We start from the raw sequence: 13,233 nt of genomic DNA on the forward strand, positions 1-13,233 counted from the left end.
AAATGGGTGTGTAAAAGATTTACAAGTAATTGGCAATAAATGAAGGTTTATGGTGAAGTCAAGGTCTGTGGTGTTTCTGATGCGATTCCAAAGTACAGAAAAGTGAACTGGGAACAAAAGTTCAACCTGCTGTGTCGTGGAAGGCGTGCTGCATTCAATATCACTCACCAGAACATTGCAGTCTCTTCATAGCTTTAATTTTGATTTCACAATAAATTACATTTCCAGTTGAGCACCACAAGGGGGCAGCAAAGACGCTCAGCAGATACGCAGTAATCCACATTATCTTTTGTCTTCTTCAGCAATAAAACTTCTGAAGATTTAACCAGCAGCATTGGAATCTGAACATAACAGGAGGAAAGCATAACAATATTGGCAGTGTGAGGAGGGGACTGATTTTTACAGTGCATGACATGTTGCATAAGAGCATCTTTCCTGGAGGATTTGAGCTCTTGAACCAGCCAGAAAAGCTCATGTACATGTCGATGGGGCCAGATCAACATGGACGGGCCATGTGAGTGCGAAATTCCTGGCAAATAATTTACATAGCAACTCTGGCCCCGCAATTAGAGGAAAACCAGGATGAAACGTTCCCTCCATGGTCAAGACAAGAAGCGTTAAAGTGTATTTGATTATAGCATTCAGCATTATATCACTTCAGTTGTTCCTGCTAGAGACGCTCAACTACAAAAACATATGTCAGGTCAATAGACGACACACACAACTGTACAGCAGACAGAGCGTACGGAGATCTAGGCGGCATTTTCAAAGCTGGCAACAGCACCGGTTACACGTATTTTTCAGCGCCCATCAAATCAACCTCAACATAAGTTAGAGCATCCACGAGTTCCGCCGAGGGTCTTTACGCGAAAAAGCCGTGGCAGAAGAAAGCGACAGCCAGGAGGATGAGGGCGTTGACGTTGACCACGTTCCTCCACAGCGGCTTCTCCGAGGTGTCCGTGAGCTTCCGCTTCATCTCGGCTTCTTCTTCCGGGGTCAGTTTGACCGCTTGGTTCTGTTCCAGCCCGCAGAAGCACATCACCGCCTTCTTGCACAGACCCGGTTGTTCTTGGGGTTCTGTGAAGGAAGAGTTGAAAGTGATGAAGGTGCAAGTGTAGCCAATGTATCTATGTTTGCCAGGACTCTGCATGTTACCGTCTATGTCGAAAGAGTTGGAATCTTGGTTATCAACCCAAATGTCCTTTTCAAGGTCCTCCCTCTCCTCTGTACGATGCCTCAGGCTCCAAACCAGTCGATATAACTGGAAAATGAAAGCACACAAGGGATTTTTCGCCGTTACTCATGACGCCGAGCGTGGCAGCGTCAGTGATGTATCCTGACGTACGTTCTTGTCAGGGATGGGGGAGGTCATGAGGGAGATACTCAGGATGACGATGCAGGAGACAGTGAACAGGATGATGCTGAAGTAAAGGTAGTGGACGCCACAGATGATGGTTGGACAGTTACTGGGATTAGCGCAGCTGCCGGTTCCGTAAACAAACTCGGTGATCATCCTGGACAGACCGATGGCCAGCCCGATCATGAGGCCGTAAAATGCACCCTGAAGGAAAGGAAGGAAGAGCGGAAACAGACAAGAGGTCAACTGTTTGACAAGTAAGCGGTGGGCAGCTGCTCAGTCAGACGCCGTAAAGCTTTTATGGCGTGGCGCAAAGCACCGGAAACGATGGCGCAACGGCCATGTTGGGTACGACAGCACCACAAAAGCTTGTTTTGAGTTGCAGGAAACGCCGGTGGGGCAACGTGCTCACACGATCGAAGCTAACTTGCCACTTTTTGAGCAATCCTTTCGTAAAACAAGCGATGACAACAGGTCTTTGCTGGGAATTTGGCTTGAATAACAGCCGACCGTTTGAGCCCTTTTCCATTTTCGCGTCTCGTGGCGGGTGAAAACTTACCGGCTCGTTGACACGTTTGCAGAAGATAGCGAGGATGAAGACGGCCGCAATCGGCGGAGTGAGGTAACTGGTGATGGACTGGATGTAGTCGAAGAGCTGGCCGCTCTGGGCAGACTGCACGATGGGGATCCACGCTATGCTCACCCCGATGAGGACCAGGATAAAGACTCTGCAGGCAGACGGGAGTGAACATGCAGGCGGTCGGATCAATGCTACGAAAACGCTTTACCTGCCAGCGATCATCAGCTCCTTCTCACTGGCCCTTTTACGAACTTTTGTGTAGATGTCCATGGTGAACAGCGTACTGGCGCTGTTGAAGATGGAGGTGAGCGAGCTCATCAGAGAGGCCAGCATCACTGACAGCATCAGTCCTCGCAGCCCTGCGGAATCATGCAAGATTCAAGCAAAAGATGGTTCATCCTGTGAAACAATCATCATGGATCACAAGCTCCCCACCGTTGGGCATGAGGTCCACCACCAGTTTGGGATACGCAATGTTGCTGCAGCCCACAGCGGTCCCACAAAACCTTTCACAGTCTGCTGGGTCTACACAAGCCACCACATCTGGATCGAAACAGAGAAGATCAGCTCGATGGCATGACCAACAAAAATGGACTGATTCCAGCTGTGGATGCTAGACGTGCCAACCCACCAGTGTAGAGGATCCTGCTGATCATCCCTGGGAACACCATGAGGAACATGGGCAGAAGCTTCAGGTAGCCACATAAGATACAGCCGGCCTTAACGTGGGACAGGTTCTTGGCAGACAGGCAACGCTGGACAATCACCTGCAGCAAAGGGACACAGATGATCCAGGAAGGTCTAATCCAGGGATGGGAAACTCCGGTCCTCGAGGGTTGGAGTCATTCCGGGTTTTCTAGCCTACAGGTAGACAACGCTTTCACCTGGGGTTTCAATTCTCTTGGTGAAAGCGGTTTCTGCCTGGTAGGACTCAAAACCTGGCTTGAGTCTGGTCCACCAGGACTGGAGTTCCCATCCCTTGGATTACTCGGAACAGATGTTTGCTTCTGACTGACCTGATCGGTGCACCAGTACCACACGGCCTGGATGGTGAGTCCAAAAACGAGGCCTGGCCACGGCAGATCCCCTGTGATCGCATCCCTGAACAGGTTAAAGGAATCGGGCCGAGGCTCGTAGCACTTCGGCTCGAATCCGATTGTGTTGTTCGGGATGGCGGCCATGTAGCGCTCCTGGAAGTTCTCGAAGCTGCCCATTTCAGCAAACGCTGGAGATCGGTGCTAAGTTAGACCACATGCAGCAACAAAAACCGAGTGAAGTTTAAAGATGGTGTGAAAACACGGTGTTACCAAAGCCCATGAGGATGAAGGATCCCACAATCATGATGATGGTCTGTAAGGTGTCCGTGTAGATCACAGCAGCCAGCCCACCTGACACCAAACACCATCAATACGTTTCACACTCTGCTCTGCAGGAGCTAACGCGTTGCAGTCAAGGCAATAACTCACACCAGTTTACACCAGTCAGGCATGACAGTATGGCCATGATCAAAGGAGGAACAGTAGTGAACCTGTAGGAGGGCCCGGGGTGGCCCAGGGTGATATCGTCACAGACCGGTCAGGGGCCGATACTGACCGGAGAACTGGACCACAGAATGGGAGAAAGGGGTCTCCTCTGATCAACCATGTTTACTTCTACTTTGGGCGCCTGGGTTTACCCGGAGAACACAGGGGACCAGGATGCATTATGGGAAGAAGGCAGTGCGATGCTTTAGGTGATGTTCTCCTGGAAAACCTTGGATCCTGACCTCCATGTGGATGATGAAGCATGGTTACTTTTCCATCTACCACCTACGGTACTTCAGCTTTGTGGCAGACTGTGAACACCTTTTCATGGAAATCAAATTCCAGGATAGTTGAGGCCTTGGATGGTGAGGACCACAAAGCAACAATGGTTTACCTTCCCAGATATTTTACCAAACAGAGCGCCTTTTGGGACATGGTGGATATACAAGATTCACTGATGCTCTGTCTAGCTATTGACAGTCTATAAAGCAGGGGGGTCCAAATCCACTCCTTGGGGGCTATAGTCCAGCCAGGTTTTCCATCCTACCAGACAGAAAGCACTTTCTCCAGGGAAAGTGGGATCTCAGGTGAAAGCGGGACAGAAATCCCGGCTGGGGTCCAATCCCCGAGGGCTGGATTTGGCACTCCTGTTTTAAAGCAACTACTGTCAGACTCCACGTGCAGCTCTAAAGGTCCAGATGAGTCCACGTCAGATGAGTCAGGGCTGTTTAGGCAGTACCACAGTACCAGCCAGGAAGTCATAATGCTATGGCTGATCAGTTCTAGGAAAACAATTTCCTGCTTATCGGAACACATGGCTGATTAAGCATAACAACACACCTCCCAGATAAACAAAGCAGGTGATGAGTGTGTTTAAATGGTGGCTGAGAAGACTTTACCCCCAGTAATGGTGCTGTTCATTCAGAATGGAAGATAAGACTTCTGCCTGTTTGAGACCGATCCATTGTTTTCCTGCTAATGGCCTCGAGTAGACCAACCTGTGACGGTGTACAGCGCAGTGATCATCAGAAGAGCGATGACAGCCAGGTAGATGTTCAGCCCCAGAGCTTGGTTGATGAAAATGGCCCCAGAGAACATGTCCGCCTGTGAAGAGCGGAGAAGAAACACTGCCACAAACACTGTTGAGGAGGCTCCGCGAGCTGACCGATCTGAGGGGTTGCTGAGACTTACCGAGATCTTGGTAACCACGTACAAGAAGAGGGAGAGCACGGAGAGATAGATACGAATGCGCTGTCCTCCAAACCTCTTGGTCAGGTACTCGGGCATGGTGACCACCTAAGGGCAGGACATTTTGTGTGATTGATGGAATGGTGAGACAGTCATGCTTGCAGCGGGTCTTTGGGTGGGTCGGGGGGTGTCGTGGCGCATGTTTACCCCAGCTTTGATGTAGATGGGCACAAAGAGCCAGCCCAGAAACACCACAACGATCAGGGCCTGAAACACACCACAACAGGGGCTTTGAGGATTCCCAAACACTTTCCCTCCATCTTCTCAGGTTTTATCAGCCAATATTTGTAAGCAGTGGTGATCACTCACGTTCCATTCGAACCCTCCGATGGCCAGTCCCGCGGCCGCCGCCGTGCCTGCGACGCCCACGAAGTGGCCACTTCCAATGTTGCTGGCAAAGAGCGACGCTCCGATCTATAAAGGACACAAGTGGCTGATGAATTCCGCCCCTGCACGCCGGTTGATTCTGCCCTGGCCCCCAGCAGCCATCACGGGCTCAACCACAAGTGCCGCTATCTGCACCATCACCATTCGATGGTGATTTAAGGTGAACTAATCTACCCCCGGAGGCTGGCGCTGCATGAATTGCTTTTACGATGGCAGCAGTTATCAAACATGGGCGGATAATTAAAAAGGGATCGAGACTCTGAATGCTCACGCGCTCGAGGACAAGCTGCAGAAGGCGCCTTGGTTTGGACACCTAACAGTAAGAAGGGATGGAGACACAGACGAAGACACTTACGGGCCACCACACCATGCTCCTCCCAGCAAGGAAGAAGCCGCCCACGGTCCCTCGGTTGGTGCGCACCATAGCCTGGAACATTGAAGCACATGCACAGAAGCTGTTGGTAGCTAGCAGAGGCTGACAGAACTCATGTGTTTTCCCAGACAGCTGGAGAGAGCAGCAATAAACACGAGGGAGAACACGTGCAGGGTTTTAGCTTCACCAGGCTTCAGCTCAGCGGACTGAAAATGATCTTAAAATGAAACAAACTCGTTGTTTTGGGGTCATATTTTGATAGGATTTGTCAATAATTTTATTTGAATTCAGTATTTCCTGCATTCTCTTCTGTTTAATCACTTGGCAGTGCTGAAAAAGAAAAAAGACCTTTGACCCCTGACAGCAGCAATTAATGCACAATAAAATGATCAGGAAATCTGTCCGACCAGGTAAAATAAAATGAATGTTGAAAAAACATTGAAAAATTGTAGATTCTTAAACAAATGTTTGAGATCAGAATAAAGACTGTGTGTCTCTGTCAACCTCAGTCCTGCACAATAAACTTATTTCCATATGTATGAACACACGTCCATGTCTGTGAATGTTTATAAAATATCAGACATATTTTATCTCCAACATTGACTGAAATAGGAGTAAAATAAATTAATGGTTAAAGCCCCGCAAATATCTGCTGCTATGAAGTTGAGATCCATAAAGATTTCAAACAATCCACCATTTAATTTAAATTCTCTGTATTTTATGTTCTCAAATGATAGCAAAACAAACTGTGATGCAACGTTGGAGAAGCTAAATATTCAACTCTTCACGGAAGGGAAAAAGGTTGGAAAAGTGATCAGAGGAAAAACAAACCACTCACCCATATTCCTACGCCGAGGACAACCAGAAAATAAACCACAATAACTGAGATGTCAGCAGGGTTGTTGACTTTGTGGGTGCTGGGGTCCATGCCCCTTACGGACGAAAATCCACGATATTCCCAAGTCATGGTGCTGAGAGCGACACGGACGAGGAGAGAAGTCACACAAACACCTGTGAGGGTTGGGTGCTCTTATATATGTGTGTGTGTGTGTGTGTGTGTGTGTGTGTGTGTTGTTCAGATCTGATGTTATGGGGAATGTGCGTCAGGAAGAGTCCTCGGAAGAATGGAAAGGTTACTTATGAAGTGTTACCACTGTCGCTGGGGGGTTTATTAAATTCTTATCAGAACATTAACATGTTCACATTAACATGGAATTATATTAAACCAGCCACCGTCCGTTAAAATAAGGTTATAGCAGCAGACAGTCACTTGTCTGAGTGTCGGGAAGCGTATCCGAATGAACCGACAAGTGTTGCTCCGAGGTGGTTGCTGTGTCCATTGTAATGTGTTAAAATGTGTAACCTTTTAGCAAATAATATTGTTAATTATCAACCCTCAAGGAAATACCACCAAGCAGAGCGAGTGGAGCCGCTGGAGCCTGCAGGTTTACTCAGAGCAGTTACATTCGCCCAACTCGTTAATCATCAGGAACAGATTCACCCCATTGGGACATTTGTGGAGTGAAGAGGTAAAGTGACACATTCGGGTTTGTGCAGCTATAAAACTGCTTTTAAAGGCTTCCATTTACTCTGAAACGAAGAGGGAAATTTAAAAAAAAAAAGTACTTTGGTAACTGTAAACAACATCAGCTCCACCCAAACTGATGACTAAATATTTTCCCTGTCGTTTTAATCTGTCAATCATTAGTCTGACAGACAGATAAATAGACAGATAAATAAATTCCCATTCGGTTTAAAACTCCCCGTGAAGACCAGCCGGCCGGGGCGACAGTTCAAGAGTGTTTGAACTACATTTTCCAGGATGGACCCCAAGTAAACGTCCCTGGGGGCCTTTCAGCATCTCATCAAACATCATTACATTCGAACATTACGGTTGTTTAAGTGGTCAAAGACCAACTGCACGTGTTTTGATCACAATCCAAAACTTTGGACCAGCCAGTAAGAATCTAATCTGCCAAACACCTTCCGAGTTGTACAGTTGGACCTTTTTTTTTTTTTTTTAATCAGAAACTGTGGTGTGATTGAGGCATCTCTTCCCTGTGACCATCAAAGTGGTAAAAAATGCGTGGCTCATTCCATTTCAGACATTTTCTGGTTCTGATCAGTAAAGAAAAGAATAAACTGATTCAAATCTTACCAAAGACTCAGTGTAGAGACGATTATCTACAGATATCTGCCGGTTGTGTTACAAATAGCTGCTTGACAGATCTGAATGAGGCTAATCGATAATAATACACGACAGAAAATCAATCACGGGAATGAGGCCACCGCCATGTGGGGAATGAGGCCCAGTCACGACCTCCCAACCTGGGAATATTTTTATGTATTGTGACGGCTCTGTCGTGCCTCACTGTTGTCGGGGCTGGCTGGAGGCGCAATTCCCTGGCTGGCCTGCAGGGGGAGTGCCAGGCGTTTCCAGTCGACCCAGCATATTCACCTGCTCACCTGTGACCTCTCTGCTGGGATTGGCTGCCTGACGGGTTCAGGTATAAAGACCTGCGTCTGAGGAGGAGCCTCTCGTCCTATCTGGTGTGCTGCAGTGGAGTTTGTCAGCTGAGCCCTGAGCTTGTCATGTTCCGTAGCCCGACGGCCGCAGGGGTTTGGACTTTTCCTTTTTTTTAATTCCACTTGTTTGTTTAATAAATATTATTTTGGGTTGGAAATCCTCATCTTTGGTCTTCCCATTTTATGTCATGGCTACCTTGAGCCAAGTATTCGTGACAGTATTCTTAAAAATGTGCTGGCCCGTGGAAGCCAGAGGAAACCTCTGGTGAGGATTGTTTCTATCATCTTACAAAGACGGATTTCCAGGCGTCAGTTAGTCCAGGAAGTTCCCAGTTAGAGCAGGAAGTTCCCAGTTAGTGCAGGAAGTTCTCATGCAGCCCAGCAGCATCTACCCGTCGCTCCCAACCACCACAGGTGAGAGCAAACATGTTAGAGCAGCTGCTGAGCCCCATCATAACATCCTTCACCTGTGATCTACATGTAGACGAGGACTTTAATAAGAGCAACCATGACAGACACTGAGGATATTGTTGTATTCACCACAGGGCATCAGATGAGGGTGAAAAGATAACTTCATTGTGATTAATTATAAAGTCTTGGGGCTAATTTTGTGGGTGAGGGTGTCAAGTATATCATGACCACAATGCCCGATCACATGAAAAATGAAGCGAGGGTTCCTCTGCAGCTGCAGTAAACACAAAAGTACTCTGTGCTTTGATCTTTGAAAATCTGTCTCTTAAGAAAATTTCACTGTCCAACCGGCAAAGCAATGTGGGGAAAAAAGCCTGAATCACAAAACTATCTATAACACCACCGTCAAGTGTAAACACCAGACAACTGGAGCATAAAAAGGAAAAAAATGTTTCATGCAAGAACGAATAAAAACAATACAAATGCGTTTTACACTACAATTTTTACAAGTAATAATAAGTAATAAAGCACGAAGACATGGCTGCTCTTTTAACGACAATATAAATATTAACCACAAGGTGGCGCAGTGACACAGCTGTATGAAAACGGTGCGTCATTAAACGAGAAGAAGGAGAAAAACCTTTGACGGTAAACAATTGCAAAAATATTTGTGTTTATCTGTTTACGAGAAGTTATTGAAGCCATATAAGTACAATAATAATCACGAAAATAATGTATAATTAGCAAATTTTGTCTAAAAGCGGCGAGTTCCTCCGAAATATTTGCTATCTTTGCAAGCATGCTATTCCTAATAATGTTATATCAGATAATCTAATTATACTCAGTAAATCAAGATAAAAAGATATTTTTGTTCTTTTACGACAAAATTAAAAAATACTTTTTAGGACGATTAATGCTGATTTTTAAGAAGACAACTACGGGCAACAACATGGAAAACCGAGGCTCCATTCAAAAGTGAGTAACTTTTTAATTAAACTGTTCAAGCAAACAAAACTTCTCTTTAATGTAAACACAGAAGTTACAACATGTGGAGCTAAATGCTCCCGGGAAATGGTTTTCAAATGATTTCTTATTTATAGACAATAAAAAGACGTTTTATTGCCCACAGTTTATGACTATTTAATCATTTAAACCGTTTAAACCTCTGCTTCACACACACACACACACACACACACACACACACACACACACACACACACTAAATGTCCCATTTTTACCTCATTATGAGCTGGTAGATGCACCTCATACTAGCAGAAACAGTCACATTTACTTTACTCAGACCTCAGGAAGAGTGAATATTCTTCTTCTTTCCTTCATTCTTCATTTCCACAGAATCTTGGTACATTTGTCATAACTGAATGACATTTTAATGGAGAGCCCAGGATGTCGATGATTCCATGTCTGCTAAGGTCATGATGTTGTTCCTCATCGCAGCAGCTGTAGGTATCATCCTTGTCCCGTCGCTGAACGCCCCCCCCCCCCCCCCAAACTGTGTCCTCCTCTCAGAGAGGAACGGCCGCTAGCACCACTGCTAGTTATTACATCTACAATCCTGAGCATAAAAAAACAATTAGTCCATGTAAATCCCTGTTTGTGGCACAGGAGCGCACATGTGACCGCTCTGTCCTTCCACGTATGTTGTTCCTACACACCCATCAGCGGGAACAGCCGCCTTTACATGGCGGCTTAATTGGAATTTTTCTGGACCTCTAGAATCCAATTCCTTGCTTTAATCAATATGTCCGGAACCAGATTCCCATGTAGCAATTTGAGTGTGGCAATTTAATTAAATACACAATTGCTTTGGAAAATGCAGCACGTGAGGACACAAGATGAATTACGCAACCTAACGATGCAGAAGGCTTTTTTCCATGTCGGGATTTTTGGGGTTTTGGGACACCAGAAGTCCCTTCAGCAGTTTGTGTAGTGATTCAAAGGTTATTGGTTCAAGCCCCGGCCCTTGAGGCCACGCATTGAAATGACGAACAGAACGCACCAGTAGATGGCGCTAACGCAGTAAGACCATTTAGACTATTTATAACAACCACTGTTTTTTTTTTGTTTTTTATATGTATTCTTTGGTGTTCGTCTCCCACATTTTCGAGAGAACTCCAAAAATTGGAGAGAAACCAACAGCAACAGAAGGTTGATGAGTTTATATGTGGAAAAACTCTCACTGATACTACAAATGAATAAACCAGGAGCGAGAAGGATCAATAGGGCTCTGTTAAACCGTGCAAGTGATGAAACAGAGACGTTTCAGAACAGTGTAATAAAGTACGGCGGGACGGCACACTGCCCAGAGTTTGGGAGCCTGGAAGCCTGGAAGCCCATCAATTATAGGTGGATTTCATCTGTGAAATAATATCTTTGTGTTCTTTGTGAAGTCATGGAACGTAAGGAGGTGGGGAAATTAATCACGCCTTCGATTTGGTCATAAAACACAAGGTCAGCGGGGTAAAGTCGGGGATCAGCTTCAACGGCATTCCGAGATTTTAGTGAAGATCAGGTTCAGATAAAAAGGAAATCAATTCACCGCATCATTTATTCCATTTATCCTGGAGAACGTATCAGGGTTGGTCATTTTCTGGAAGGAGTCACCATTTTTGACCATGTTTGGATTCAAGTGATTGATGCCTCCACCTTTACTTTGGCCGGGATCATCTTGGGATTCAGGAAATCTGCCGCAGTGGGTGAATAAGGGCAGAAAGGGCAGAAACACTAGGCCAGGACCCTGAAAATGAAAAGGCCCTGAGGTAATGCTGCAGTACAGAGCTACTCAGAGCAGCTTTCTGTTGTGTAGAAAGAAAAATAGAGATGATTTATGCATGTTTAACAGAACTGAGATTGTTTCAGTTGAAATTACAGAGTGAACATGCTGATATAAAGTTAAATGTTCCATTTATGCAACGGAACGCGAGCTTTTAAACACAAATGCATCATGGAGAGGTTTACATACGCACTCTGTGACTCAAATTTGGCCATAGGCGTGAAAGTTGATTGGGTTACATGTGAATAAAGGAGTAATTATAGTTCCCTTCTCCCTCCACATTAAACTTCGAGTCTGCTGATCATCAACAGCTGTAAAATGACAATAATCGTCATCATTGTGGAAAAGAACAACGGTGAAAGAAAATGATTATTTTTATGGGCTGCAATAAATAGCTAATTATCCAGTGGGGCACTCGTGTAACACATGACGGGGAAATGCGGAGGGATACATTAACCCTGTTACCAAATCAGAATTCAGTGGATATCATTTGGAACCCAGACCCGGCTCCCACCCAGACCCGGCTCCCACCCAGACCCGGCTCCCAGTCTCAGCGGCTAAATTAGCCGCACAATTCTGGCCGCCGAGCTGCTTCTGCTCCCCTGTTAGCATCGCTCCGATTTGATGCACGTTAGCATCGGTATCTCAGCATCTGCTTCAGGTCAGCACAGGGAAGCCTTCACCTTAGCAGAGGAATGCGGACTCATATCTTACCTAACGCCCCACAAGCTGAGTGGAAATGGGCCTGATCTGAGGTCAGGTGCCGGCGGCGGCCTTGGAGGAAGACCTGCGTCTTTGTTAAATCCAGCTGACAACATTAAAATGAAAGGAATGTGGCTTTGCCGTCATGTGTGGAGGTCCTAAGGGAGAACCGCCGATGACAGGAGCCGGTCACTGTCACATGTGAAGGTTCTGCCCGCAGGGCTTCACTCGCCGCCTCCTGGCAACAAAACTGGAACAGGGCTGCAGACACGGGCCCCGGGTCGCTGCGGACACAAGGAACAGCTACTGGACCCTTATTTCATTGGCTTGTCCTCAATAGTTTGTGGCTGTTGTTCCCACGCTGGAACCTCCATCGCCCCCTGTTGGCTGAACGTGTAATTGCAACCCCAGTCCAGAGGTGCAGGTGAATGTTGACGTGGCTGCTAATCTGTTGGGCGTCATGTATATTTTTAACAGGTTTGATTATAGTCAGCAGATTGTGATTGTGGTGTGGGACTAAATAAAACAAAGAGATAAAACCTGTAAAGCTCAGAGTAGATTTTTGCAAGGAACAAAGTGTCTCCAACAGCAGATGGTTTGCAGCCAGATGTGAGGGAGGGGTTGATGATATCGGTCAGGAAATGGAGATCAACGAGGGGGGGCTGTGGGGGGGAGGGGGGTTGCAAGAAGCTAAGTCCACTCATGGGACCTTTTCGGACTTCATTAAGGCTCGGTCATGTCACCGAGGTCACAGATGACTACAGGGTAGCTGATGGAGGGGAGGGAGGGGAAGTGTAGGAGGAAACCGGGTGATTCTGTGGTCAAGATGGTTGATTCAGGGGGTTCCACCAGGCTGCTGGTCGGGCTGGTCAGAGGCTACAGGCACCAGTAGAGATGCTGTGCAGCTTTGGCCAGGTGAAGAGGATGGATCGCCTGCTACTGGTCCAAAGCCAAAAGCACCTCAGACATAAAACCAAACACCCTGAATTTATAAATAACGATGTAGATTCTATTTAATGGTCCGGGGGAGATCTGTGGCTCGGTTCATCTGTCCTAGTTTTTCCTCATTTATGCGTATTTTGGACTGATCGGCTCCTTCACATGACAGTCACAAGACCTGGTTTGAGCGGCGCTCCTGTCTTCAGACGAGCCAATTTTAATACGTGTTCATCGTTGTCGAGCAGCTGTTGCCCAATACTCCGCGAGAGACGGACACCACATGACCCTCCGTCACGCTGCGACAGTCCTAAAAACCATCAGCAGTCCTTCAACGTGAAGACTCATCTATTATTAAATAACATCTGGAGATAAAGGAGCAACATAACCTAACAGGAA

The 13,233-nt window shown here is 46.5% G+C and overlaps 1 protein-coding gene across 2 annotated transcripts; it reads right to left on the reverse strand.

Annotated features, from left to right (window-relative positions):
- Nucleotides 1-175: 175 nt before the first annotated feature.
- Nucleotides 176-6,499, reverse strand: slc5a1 (solute carrier family 5 member 1). 2 transcript variants are annotated; one of them, XM_057018326.1, is made up of 15 exons: nt 6,307-6,497; nt 5,451-5,522; nt 5,018-5,122; nt 4,856-4,915; nt 4,652-4,756; nt 4,459-4,564; nt 3,245-3,325; nt 2,954-3,162; nt 2,569-2,704; nt 2,373-2,480; nt 2,146-2,296; nt 1,917-2,085; nt 1,346-1,561; nt 1,156-1,261; nt 176-1,077 (listed from the first exon to the last, which is right to left on the reverse strand). In XM_057018326.1, the coding sequence occupies exons 1-15, from the start codon at nt 6,433-6,435 to the stop codon at nt 863-865; spliced, it is 1,968 nt and encodes a 655-aa protein (XP_056874306.1). In that variant the 5' UTR covers nt 6,436-6,497; the 3' UTR covers nt 176-862. The 2 variants fall into 2 exon arrangements, with proteins under 2 accessions (XP_056874306.1, XP_056874305.1); XM_057018325.1 differs by having other exon boundaries at nt 176-1,261; nt 6,307-6,499.
- Between the last annotated feature and the right edge of the window lie 6,734 nt (nt 6,500-13,233).

Source organism: Takifugu flavidus, chromosome 20 (genome assembly GCF_003711565.1).
Source record: "Takifugu flavidus isolate HTHZ2018 chromosome 20, ASM371156v2, whole genome shotgun sequence".
Taxonomy (NCBI): domain Eukaryota; kingdom Metazoa; phylum Chordata; class Actinopteri; order Tetraodontiformes; family Tetraodontidae; genus Takifugu; species Takifugu flavidus.

Bases quoted from the DNA above. Each gene is read 5' to 3' on its own strand.
- slc5a1 (XM_057018325.1), bottom strand. From the start codon at position 6,435: ATGACTTGGGAATATCGTGGATTTTCGTCCGTAAGGGGCATGGACCCC. The intron at 2,705-2,953 runs GTCAGTCAGAAG...CCTTTGCTGCAG, and splicing joins GGTACTGGTGCACCGATCAG to GTGATTGTCCAGCGTTGCCT. The intron at 1,562-1,916 runs GTAAGTTTTCAC...CCTTTCCTTCAG, and splicing joins GCAAACGTGTCAACGAGCCG to GGTGCATTTTACGGCCTCAT.